The sequence below is a fragment of the Apus apus genome, chromosome 18 (genome assembly GCF_020740795.1).
Source record: "Apus apus isolate bApuApu2 chromosome 18, bApuApu2.pri.cur, whole genome shotgun sequence".
Taxonomy (NCBI): domain Eukaryota; kingdom Metazoa; phylum Chordata; class Aves; order Apodiformes; family Apodidae; genus Apus; species Apus apus.
Genome location: NC_067299.1, coordinates 5009107 through 5022264, shown reverse-complemented (window position 1 = coordinate 5022264; position 13158 = coordinate 5009107). Strand labels below are relative to the sequence as shown.

At 41.0% G+C, this 13158-nt stretch overlaps 1 protein-coding gene across 4 annotated transcripts in view; it reads right to left on the bottom strand.

Annotated features, from left to right (window-relative positions):
* The window catches only part of USP32 (ubiquitin specific peptidase 32), a 71167-nt gene extending 59774 nt beyond the window's left edge, over positions 1-11393 (bottom strand). For all 4 annotated transcript variants that reach the window (XM_051635403.1, XM_051635404.1, XM_051635407.1 and 1 more), the window contains exon 1: positions 11254-11393. In XM_051635403.1, the coding sequence (XP_051491363.1) occupies positions 11254-11311 (58 nt within the window). In that variant the 5' untranslated portion in view covers positions 11312-11393. The remainder of the gene's footprint in view (positions 1-11253) is intronic.
* Between the last annotated feature and the right edge of the window lie 1765 nt (positions 11394-13158).

The following is a 13158-nucleotide window of genomic DNA, read 5'->3' as shown; positions in this document are numbered from 1 at the left end:
AAAACTGTTTTTCTGATCTGTCCCTTCATCAATTTTCCTGGAAAATAACACTGAAGGTTTGTATTGTCATAGGTGAGCAGAACAGCTTCTATCACAATTCAGAAAAGCTGCTTCCACTTTATTACCACCATGGTAACCACGTAGACATTTATACTTGTTAAGATACACAAAATTACCACGTATAACTCATTTCCAAGAAATAAACAGCCAATTAAAATGAAAGGCAAAGGCACAACCCAAGAATCTACATGAAAACACCACACAAGGAACTTGATACAAAATAAAATGTAAGATAACAAGTATTTAATATCCTCTCTTCCAACACTGTCAGAGATACTAAATGCAGCTCTACTATGAATTGTTCTTGATTTTTAAAAATTTTAAACATCAAGAACTGAATAAGAGATGCTTTTTAACAGACAACAGCAAACCATTAGCATCACTGTTTCCAAATGACTAGTTTTGAGTCTGTGCTCTGTTAAAAAAATTCATCTCCAAAAAGATTTATCACTAAATTTACACTATCCTATACATTAGAATGAAATGGTGTATTTAAATACACCAAGTAACAGCTGGAAAGGAATCCATCTTCCAGTAATTTTACTGCCACTGACCAGATTGATGTGATGACTCACATTTCAGAATTTCATATAAACACACTGTCCATTGTTCCACAGAAAAGAATTATAGAAACAGAAATGGTATTAGAATGACTTAACACCAAAGAACTAGAATGTCCTGAACAGCGTTAGCATTTGGAATCTCTCCCTGAATTCCTGGAGACTCACAAGATATTCCCAAGGACATCACCCTCTCTATTAAAGGCAGTACATTTACATTAAAAATTATGAACATTTTATATTAAGAGATCTTCGTAAAATATTTTATAATCTGCGTCTATTCTTTTAATACTCTTGCTTCTGCAGGTAATTAGCCAGTGTTCTATATTAGAATTAGTGTATATTATGGTTCCTTTCTCCTTCAGCCTATCTACATTGCAATCTACTCAGTATTTAAAGAACAAGATTCTTTTACACAAGACATTTACACAACTCTTATTTAAACAAGGTGATTAGAAGACAAGACTAAATTGCAGGTAACACAAAAAAAAGGGGAAATTTGTTAGTGACAAAAAGATTTATTACAGTTCTTCAGGAAAACAAAAGTCATGTGGTTAGTGGCAAGATTTTACTGTATGACATTGTTAGGGAAAACGTGGTAAAAATCTCCTTTATAAACAGTAGGAAATTTCCAGTGCAGAATAAGATTTTTTTTTTTCTGGATAACACCTAACAATTAGAAACACGGATTGAAAGGAAGAGCTTCTTCAGCCAAAATAGATTAATGATGCCATATTCAAGTTTATTTTTAGAAGAAATTTAATCTGCAAAACTGAAGTTCTCATAATTACTATCCAAATACTTTCAGTTCTTTTTCTCTACATTCACAGATTTATTAAATCTTGCACTTCCTCTTCTGCTTAGGTTTCTGAGTTTCTTCCACATTTTTTTCATTCAAGGTTCCAAAATTTTAAAAGAATAATTTTCCAAACTAATGCAGTAAAACGGATCATTTAAAATAATTGTCAAAAAATCCAGATAAATCAGTCTTATGATCATTTGTAGAATTCCACTGAGATAGTAGCATTAACCTGTCGAAACATTTCAGTTCATGACTTGCTGCCAAAGCAGTCTGCCACAGGACAAAACCTGAGCATCTCCATTATTATTATATATTAAGATAAGGAATATCAATTCAAAACACAAAAGAAACATAGGCATACATTCTATATTAAATACTTAACATGAAATTAAATTGGATGTGTGGATGACAACTGAAATATCAGCTAAAAAAAGATAGACATGGTGTGAATAAAAACCACAGCTTGTGAGGAATTCAAAAGGGCTTGTCATAGGTTTTATTTTTAAAGAACAAAGAAAACATTTCTATGCAGAATGCAATTATCTCTTAATTTGGTGTGGTGACATCACCTCTCATAACTTCTGGGTCCAATTCAGACTGTAAAGTAGGCAAAACAGCTTCAAACTATTTTGACATTAAAAAAAAAAAAAGTTATAAAAGGCACTGCAAAGTACAGCTTCATCTTCCAGTTGATGGTCAGAAGCATGTACAGCACTCTAATGGCTGTCCCACTCCAGACCAGCTCCACTCTGCCCTTCTCTGCAGCTCATGACATGCACCTGCAGAGAACTTGACCAGAAGAGAAGTTAAATCTCTGTTTAAGGTACAGAATGTCTCACTGTTAAAAGCCACTCTAAAAGTTAAAACTGAAGTGTATGGCAACATGTAAAGGCAGATGATACTTCTGCCCATCTTCCCAGTTTGTCCCAAGTCACCCATTCCAAGTAAGGGGTTGTCCTGTTAGTCCCAGAAACTCTGGATGGTTTGCAGTACATTCCACACTGACCTAGGCAGATGATGAATACCATTCCAGAAGCGAGATGGTTCTTTTGCCCCAAATTCACCACACGGTGAGCACAATGAGCTATTAACCTCATCAGCACATTTCCATGTGACAGAAGCTTGTTCTGTGTTGCAATAGGCTAAAAGGAGAAGGGAGAGGATTTAAATGCCCTAGAGATCACAGCATGCCACTTGACATGCCAAGTCACCCCACCTATGATAGCTTATCACTTTAGTAGATGTAACAATTCAGGCAAGTAATCATTTCTGTGCTTCCACCCCTGGTTGTTAAAAATTACCTTGATTACCATTCAAACCTTTCTCCGGCATATCCTAGTCTGCCTCAAAACCAAATAAAGGCCTTGTTACAAGTGTTAACATCTGGGGTTTTAAAAATTTTTTTAATTTTTATTAAAATATTATTTAGCCAAGAAACACACATCTCTCTTTCCTAGAACTCCACTACATGTCATTATAGTAATTATAATTGTCATTATAATGAAAGACTTCATGGTCTACACCATGATTGATTATAGCATACATCATTTTTAAACAGATTTGGTGAACCTCTACAAAAATTACACACAGACACATTTTGTTTCAAACCAATATCTGAATCCAGCTTACACCCATTTAGAATGAGAAATTCATAAGTGCTTTTACACCAGTTTAATTAAACTCCAGTTAAAAGAGATGCCCTCTTTCCAAATGTGTTCCCACCTCTAAGGACTACACCAACCCTGCTCAATTGTAAACACAAGCTCATAAAAAACCCTAAACCATTTCTCAGAGGTGTTAAAATTCATTACGTAAAAAAGAAATGCAAAATGTTATTATTACACAGCTAAGCTGAAAACACTACAGCTATACAGACACAGTCATCACTAACAAAGATGTCCCTGAAGAAATCACAAAAGAGGATGTGCATTAAGATTTTGCTGTTCTTTAGGCAAGCAGAGTATTTTTATTCCAGTAAGTGCTAGCAATAATATAGTATTCAAAGTTTTGTGAATTAGACCCTTTCAAACTCTTAGGCAGAATCTACCTTAATGGATTCTTCTTCTACATTCATTTTTGCCCAAAGGCTTCATTGTCTCATTATGTAAATGACCTTTTCATATGAAAATTAAATGTTAAAGATGCTTTTTGTAGTTCTTCAATACTGTAAATATCACATGGACATTCACAGCAATTCAGATTAAGTATAATTTAAAGAATAAGGGACTGCTTCAAGCAATGTAACAAATTAAGAAATAACTTGGTTTTAAAATACTTCAAAATTGAAAGTCTCCTTTAGAATTAACGCCCAGAATTTTCTTTCCTATACAGAAACTCAAGCTAGGAAATCATCTGTTTTATTATGAACAACACACATGCAGAACTTGCAGACCTTCAGGACAGTTTCCATCTCCTTGAAGAACCCAGCTAGCATCAAACACCCAACTGTAGCTCACCTCAAGAAAGGCTGGGCAGTTCATATCAAACCCTGTGCACTCCTGAGTAGCCTCCACTGAACACCAAGTCCCACATTATTCAAAATAATTCTGCAAGTTCCCACTAATAGTTCAGTACTTCTAGCTACCTAAGATGCAGTGACAAAGTGGACAGCAAACATGACACTCATTGCAGAGTGAAAGACTTGGCAGTCAAGCACAGGCCAAAAAACTGTCATGATTCTTCTACTCAAGAAGAAACAACTTCACTTCATAGGTGTCCTTAAGGACCTCACTCTGTAAGGTTCCACAGTCCCACACATCTCCTGGTGCACTCCCAGTCCCTCAGTCAGCAGCAGTGAAACATCCCCAGGCAGAACACAGCACCTACCTGGCCCAGTAACTCTCAAGTGAATGCACAGCTCCTGGCTGAGCAAATCTTTACAATTAACAGACTACTGGTAAATAACCCAGAAGGCCTTAAAGAACCCAACTGGGCTTTACAACAGTCCTTGAAATAATTTTGTCAGTGGACCCTCCTCCATTCCTTTTCTGTATGCTCACTGTAATTTGAATTTATTTTTGGACCAAAAAAGAGCAGGATTATTTTTTAAATAATTAGTAATAAATGTCATTATAAGAGCTCAAGATACAGCTCATTGGACCTCCCTGGAACCCCTCATACACCAAACTAGAACAAATGTATGAACTCACAATCTAACCAAATACACTCAGTTTTCCAAAGATATTGTCATTTTTTAAATGACAGATATTCATAACACATTTTCTTCAAATACAGAAAAATCATCAGACCTATCACAAAGCAGTAGTTGTACAATCATCCTAATTTATAGAATTAGATAGACATATCATACCTCACCTAATCATGTAACTTGCTAATGCTATGTTCTTTTATTCCCACTAAGCTTGTCATCCCTTCACAAGCCCATTTTCAAATGTGATTTCACTTGAGTACTAAGGAACTGAATGCCTTACTTATTTTATAAAATTAGACAGCAGGCTGGCTTCACTTTGAGCAGAAGAAAGGGGGTGAGGGTTGTTTTACTAATTTCTTCCACAGTGCCAGCAGCCAGAAAGCCTGATACTGTTACAGGTCAAGTGCAACAGGACTAAAGTAGCCCCTCTTTGTTGTTGTTTTTTTTTCCCCCTTTCACATTTCATTAGAGATGCTTCACATAATTTTGAAAAGCTTCCCAGCTTCTATTTTTGTCTTATTTTACTTTCTCTGTATGACACTGCCAAGTAGATTTAGGACCCTGATGTCATATTTTATAAAAACAAGACTTTACAAAATTCAGGATGAACAGAAATATTTCACATAATCTATCAGGTTGGAAAGTATTTCAGGAGGTCACCTGGTTCAACTTTGTGCTTGAAAGTGGGTCAACACTGAACTCAGACCAGATTGCAGAAGGCTTTGTCCAGGCAGGTCTTGAAAACCTCAAAGGATGAAAGTTCAACAACTTTAAAAACTAGAAATTGATTAGAAAGAGGTGACCATGAACACAACTTTCACTGATTAAAATACAAGGAATAAAGCAGAACAAGAAAAGAGTTACATGAGCTATGAGATATATAGGCATATAATTTACAAAGCAAAATGCTTTGAGTACTCAATTTTAGTCTACAACAATATAAGAAAATATACATGGAATACAATAGCTTGATAGTGTACTTGCAGCGTGTATCAAGATGTGTAACACTCAAAAAGAGGATTTGTTCAGCTTATCTTTTAACTTGGAGTCACCATGGGTTCAGTGATATTATCTATTTACACTCATTTGGCAGCTTTCCTGATTGCTTTCATTTGAATCTCTAGTTACATGCTGACAGAACAAAAATGTATCTAATATTAAGAGACTGCAACTATTTAGAGACACAATTCACCTGTCAAAATGAGAAACCAGAGGACTTCCAACATTTACCGAGTCATATTTCCAGGTTTTGAGGGCTTTTTGCTTTCAGATGTTCAACTGTTCCTTGTTTATGAAATGCCCACATTCTTAATTCCTTTTCTAAGAGACTTAAACCACTGTGTGCACATCCAACACTTGCACACTTACTCACCAACTTACTGTCATGTCTGGTACAGCTGGATTCTGTAATCTCCTAAGAATTACTAAAAACCTGCTAAAAGATACATTATCAGCTCCCTCAGAACCACAGCACTCACAGAAGCCTCAGCACAAGGCAACACTTTCCTGTAAGTTTTAAGCTTCAATTGGTATTTCATAAAGAACTTCTAAAGACCACAAAAGGCACCTCAGGAAAGGAAACTTACTGGTAGTTGACTCAAGTTTGCTATACAAATGTTCCTCATTTCCAATAGGAAATAACTTGGGCAGTTTTAAGTAAGAAGAGGTTGAAAACCACCGAGTACACTTCTCTAAACTTGGAACCTGAAGTAAAAGAATAAAAAGCGGTCACTGCAACTTAGCAGATGAAGAATTTCAGAGAAAGAAACTCTTCTAAAATGAGCCTCTTCATCAGTTCATGGAAGCTTAAGTAGAATTCCCCAAGTCACTTGTGCATTGTAGTGTATGTTCAGCAGAGACTACCGAGGTATCCTCCCAAAACAAGCATCAGAACTGAATGCCAAAGTTGTGAAATAATTACTGCTCTGTGAATTTGAGCAGCTACTTGCAGCTCCACAGATTTATAAACAGGAAGTGTGAAGCTATGGATTCATACCTGCTTTAATCATATGACAGAGCCCTAAAGCCATCAAATACTGGCTGACATCACAAGTCTCGCTGTATAATCTAGACTGTCTCAACAGTGGATCCTATTCATTCTGATGGGAAAAAAAAAAAAAAGAGAAAAAAGAAGGCTGAGAGAGGTCCAGGCATTTTCAACAGATGCATCTGAAAACTCAAAGCTCCTTAAACAGGACACAGCTTTACACCCCTAGAAAAGGACGCACCCTGAAGAACGTTCCCCTACCTACAGTGTTCAAGAACTGTTTTCCTACAAATGTGTCTGGGATTTAAAAAGTTAATTTCATAGTCTGGAGTAAATATAAAGCAGTCTTCTACGGGCTTGAGAGGAGACTCCATGGATTTTGTCACCAGGTTGAGATCAAGACAACCTCAAACAGACTATTATATATTTGCACAAGTTTTCCATCATTCTTTTGTCAGATTTATTACACCTGCACGCTTGAGGATGTTCATGATCAGACACCAAATCTATATGCCTTGATTTAGATAAAACAAATGTAGCTATTTTTCAAATTCAATCAAGACACAAAAAGTCATTAGCAAAATTTATCCTCTGCCCATCATATACATTAGTCATTACTGGAAAGCATAGTAACTGACCTTTTTGTGAATTAAAGCAGGTTTTCATTGCTTTGACATTTTTGTTGTTCTCCAATTGGTAGCATCTTGGAGATGCACTAGCTGGAAAGAAAACCATCTTCAGAAACTACTATTTCATGACCTCTCCAGAGACAAATCCTGTGATAACTGATACACCTGCAAGTTTTGCCTAGATATTAGCTGGTGTTTTCATTGCTTGTACATTTTTTAAAGGTGGTGCTTTTTTTTTTGTTTTAATTTTCCTGTTTTCCTCAGAGATCACTGTGCACAGAACAAACCACAATGACACAGACCTATCAGCAGCCCCTCATTTCTCCACGCTGACCACACTGACGTTTTAGCAGTTCCCCCTTCTTCCATCCCAGCATACATGCAACAAAAATTCTACCTTGCTTTAAGCAGAAAGAAACCTCCACCTTCCTCTCTGGCAGAAATTTGACAAATCCATGATTATTCACTGACATTTCTTTTGTTTAAGTGGTTACCTGATAGAATACTTAGCACATAAACTGAAAATGGCACAGGTTAGAATGACCTGCTCTAAGTGGAATTCACAAACTTTGACTATAGATTCTATAGCCTCTTATTTTCAAATACCTGCATAAATTCACGCTCAGTCTGTGATTATATTCTTAGAGTTACTTAAGCCAAATAATTTAACAGTCACTGCAAAATACAGTCCGTTGGGATGTGAATTGGCCACGAGAACCATGTAGCTCTCTCTTTCCTGGGGAATCCTTATTCAAATATTCTATGCACAACACAGGATAGTGCAGGAGCTGCTGTGCTGGGGCTAATATAGTAGTAATAGAAAGTTATTTTACACTCTTTTATTGCCTCAAAGATAGTCCTTCAAGGAACTGGGTGTCACGGCTGCCAGCAGAACAAGTAGAAGATAAGGCAGACTTTAGAGCACTGCCTCCTTGGCACAAGGCAAGGCCTAAGACTGGGCAGTTCTCAGAAGGAGGCAGCAGTCAGACAGCCTGCTGAACAGAACAGCAGGAGTTAGAAATCAGAGGCACATGTTGGAAAAGGCACCAAACCAAAGAGAGGTATTGCCTGAGCAAGGGAAGCCTGCCTGGTTCACAGCACTGCCCTAGGAAGAAAAATACTGTTGGAGCTTAGGGCTAACAAAAAAAAACAAAAAACAAAACAAAACAAAAAAAAAGGCAACAAACTCAAGAGGCACATTACCAGTTTATGCCATCACAATCATAATTTGATGAAATAACCAACACTTGTATGCCCAGTTTGGAATGAATCACTTGTTTTATAATGACCTGCCCATAAATTTCACCTCCTTACGAAGACAACCTCAGAGGGAGCTCTCACCACAAGTTCAGAACCCATACCTTTTCCACAGCATCAGGCAAAGCAGTGCCTCTAGCTACTATAAATAAGATAACCATAATTTGGCACTATTCATAACAAGAGAAGAGCCATGTAAAATTGCATGTCTTGCTTTTCATTCCCAAACTACACAACCAGACACACATTCGATATTACAGGGCATAAGAGGAAAAGGGAGACAAACAAGACACAATGTGACCTGTACTGGTGGACACAAGACAACCTCATTGTGCCCATCCACATGGCCACACCACCCACAGCACAGTCAGCTGCCTGTGCCAATGAGCCTAAAAAAAAAATTGCAGTACTACCTAATGCTGAAGGTTGAAAAAGGCCATTAACACTAGACTGCTCTCACACTTTCATCTCCTTGAACTGAAGTTACATTTTAGCTACAGTTATTTATATTGTAAGCGTTTAACCACAAAAACTCTCCTCACCTTCACAACCTTTGGTTACTCCCAAAATGAAATTGCAATAAATAAAATTGCAGACATTCACAACTTAAAAGTCAGCCTCGTTTTCTGAAGCTTACAGAACCAGCAGCACTCACTGCTTTTTTTCCAGACACTCTGAAAAACTGAAATGAAAACTTATGTCACAAAAATAGGATCACAAATTCTGAATGATTACTACTTAAGTCTAGTTAACTGATTACACATGAAGAACTCACAGCTGAAGAATTTGTACCATATCAACTAAAATAAAACTTTCTCGTCATTTAATGACCCAGACACAATGTTAGAGAAGGTGGACCTAATTAGACATAAATATATTTTGCTTTCTCTTTCTAATGTTTATGTTTATCCATTATCCCTGTTCGCACCCACAGAAATGCCACAAGTACCAGCATGGTTCTGTGCAAGAAAAAATAGCCTAACAAATAATGTTTTGATAACTAGCCTGTTTTACTCTTACAATGGTTCACTGGCTAAGCAAACAACATAGTTATTTAGCAAAACACCAATTTATATTAGAGAGCCTAAAACAACCTTTCTGTTCTCCTACAGAACAACAGTATTAAATGCCTCATACCGATACAATAACAACAAAGAAAAATATTACATTCACTGTGCAAGAAATAACTTTAAATAACTTAGAAAAAATGAATCTCATTTTTATGTCAACTTCTAATGATGAAACATCCAGATCAACTTCCTAGATTTTGAAGAAGTACATGAGTTTAAATCTAATGTTAAAATTTAAAAAATTTAGGTTTTCTTATTTATGAACTTTGGAATATGAATCTTGACCAAATGAATGTATTTTCCACTGAAGAGCTCATTTCAAACGCTTCCTGTTATATTTACCTTCACACTTCTACCAAGCTATGTTTATGACTCCAGCTCCCTAAAAGATACATACACCAATGCTTTTAAAGACTTCCTCTATGCTTTCACTAGAAGTGAAATTCTTCAAGCCTGTTACGATTAAAACCTGTAACAAAAGTGAGTTTGAATCACATATTTATTTCTTCTCCTTGACAGTATGTTGCTTCATCTCCCATCTGACACAGCATCCTTCAGCAGGTCCAGCATTAAAAAATAGTTTTAAAATATTAAATAAAAATCCCATTTCAATTCATTTCTCCTTCAATCAATACTCAATGTTTCCTCACAGTTTTCTCTTACCGATCACCACAAGCTGCTCAGAGGCAGGCAGAAATAAAAGGGGCAGCCATGAATTGGTTTGAGATATGCATCTTATCAATGCTTTAAACATCAAACAGGTGAACTGGCTTGAACTATTTGTACTACATCACATGAATCCACAATTATAAAAAGCTATCTTTCCTGCAAGCGATTTACTATTTAAAATTACTGTCCCTCTTTGTCCTTGGACTTAGATATCAGGTCTAGAGCAAGGTAGCTGACAGGGTGTAGCTTGCCTGTCGCCTTGGAGCCCTGCAGCTGCAAGTATTCAGCATTCAGCTTGTTTATGTTTTCCTTTCACTGGTTCCTCTTTAAATTCTCCAGGAGGAATCTAAAAACGAACTAAACCAGCAGCATATATATATATATTAAAAGCACGGAAGCTACATCCATCTTTCAGCCTAGATGCGTGCTCCCTATCACGGGCAGCAGCAAGTAAACATGAGGAGCCGGTGGGTATGAGCTGACAGGCAGCGCGGGGCGAGGAGCGGCACGACAGGTCCTGTCACATCGGGATGGCAGCGTTTCCCAACGCCGTTTTCCGGGGTAGCCAAGAGAGCCGGCAAGCGACAGGCAAAGGGAAGGCCGAGGGCTGGGAGGCAGCGGGAGGGTCGGGCGGCACCAGAGCCCGCCGGGTGCTGCCGCCCCCCGCCCTGCCCGCCCTGCCGAGCGGCGGGACAGCCCCGCCGAGGGCCACCGGCCGCTGCTGCCGTGCTGGGAGCGGCGAGGAGGGGAGATGCTCCCCGCGGCTGCTGCCCAGGGCCCATAATTGAGAGAGGGGAGAGAAATAAATAAATAACTCGGGGCGGCTGGAGGGGGGGGGGAGGGTGGGGGTGAAAGGAAGGGGGCGGGGAAGGAGCCTGAGGTAGAGGAACGGCGAAAGTGCCTCCGCGCCGGGGTCTGTCATGGTGGTGCGAGGAGCCACCAGACACCGCCTCGCCTCGCCGCCCGTTGACAGGGGCCGCGCGGGGCCCCCCCCTCCCGCCGCAACCCCCCACCCCGCCCCGCAGGCCCCGCCGAGCCGACACCCCCACACACACACTCCGCCCTCACCCCTTCGCAGGGCTTCGTCGTAGCTGAGGAACCCGATGCGGGACTCCTTGGCGCCCATGGTGCCCCCTGGCTCAGTCCATGGCCTCCCCCGCCGGCCGGCTGGGCCCCGCGGAGCCCGGGCTGCGCCGCTGGCGGCTGGGGCGCGCAGGGCGGGGGGGGGCGGGGCGGGCCGGCCCGGCCGGGGGGAGGAGGCGCCCGCGCGCCCTCCCCGCCGCCGCCTCCATGGCGGGTCACGTGAGGAGCCCGCGCGCCCGCCCGCCGCCTCACGTGACGGGCCGGGCCGGGCCGGGCTGTTCTGCTCCGGCCCCGCCTCCCTCGGCGCCTCCTGACGGCCCCTCCCGCCGCGGTCACGTGACCAGCCCGCGCGGCCCGCCCAAGGCGCCGGCGCGCGCCGCTCGCCTGTTCCCTCAGCGGCTGCGGCGGCGGGAGCGGGAGCGGGGCCCTGCAACACCCCGCCCGCCCCGGCAAACCGGGCCCTGCACACCCTGCCCGCCCCGGCAAACCGGGCCCTGCACACCCTGCCCGCCCCGGCAAACCGGGGCCCTGCCCTGGAGACAGCGAGGCTCGAAACAGGCCCGGCCGGGGTTATCCAACGGGGTCGGGGTCTCGGGTACCCGCCTACGCGCCCTGCCGTGCCACGCAGAGAAGGGCCTGTGAGGAAAAGCTCTCCCCCCTCCTCCCCACACGCTTCGAAATTTGTCACTTGCGAAGGTGGCAAGAGTTGCCGTAGGTGGACGCGGTGCACCGAGGGAGAAGCGCCAAGGCTCCGGTGCAACGGGGATCTGGGCCCAACTGCCTCTCACCCCCAAGGCAGCCCCCTGCCTCTGCACCGTGTGCCTCGGCCCCTCAGCCGCCCGCCTACCTCCCCGGGACCGGTGTTCTCCTTGCAGAGCCCGCTAAGGAGACGTACTGCAAGCACCGGGTGACAGGAGGAAGTTCCTGTTCCATGAAAATGTCCTTTGAGTGCCTGCAACAGGAACATGGACTGAATTGTAAAAGGATCAAAAATACCTCTGTCCTTTGCTGTTCTTCAGCATGTTTGCTTAAGTATTCAGCCCAGTGCTTGTACAGAATGGGAGGATTTCCTAAACGGCTTTGTTACAACATTAAGCCTGGTAACATACCCAGGGTCACTCCTGAGCAGAAAATACAGAGTTTGAAAGAAAACATTGATTTCCAGGGGCAGCTTGTTCCAAGGATTGTTCCTGCACAGAAACAAGGCCTGTGAAGACACCAGTTGCAAGTCATTCCCTACGTTACAGTTACTGTACAGAATAACCTTACCACATCAGAGCTGGAGAAAGGTCAAGCTGAAGTTACTTTCTCACTGATGTAAGTTCACGCTTAAGTATTTTTATAGCAAACATTCCAAACAAATTTCATATCTGAAACACAAAGCCAGGAATGTTGCTTACAGAGAAGCTAGCTTGAAGGCCAAATTTCTCCTCATGTAACACTACAAAAGTGCCAAGACACTACAAATGAATTAAGCTACTTACACTTTTTTTTCTGCCATAATCTGAATTGCTTATTATCTTAGATTTGTGAAAAAGAATATAATTAGTACACTCAAGCATAAAATCTGCCATAAAGAATCTTTTCCCTCTCTGGAATATAGACTATGGGGGTGAGGGTGGAACTTAAGTGCTTTTTAAAAACATAAATAAAATTGTTGGGAACATATTTCACCTGCCAACCACTTGTTACATACTTATATTTTAAAGAGGATATAAATTCTGTTATATTCTCTTAATCCTATGCTACATTTACATGTCTCTTCTCAATATAGTCTCTCACTCAAGCAGCTTTCAATTTAGATACAATATAAACTCTTGAAAATATTTTAATTCAACAAAGATAGCAACATGTAAATCAAAAGTGTAACCCAGCAATAGCAGAAACAGC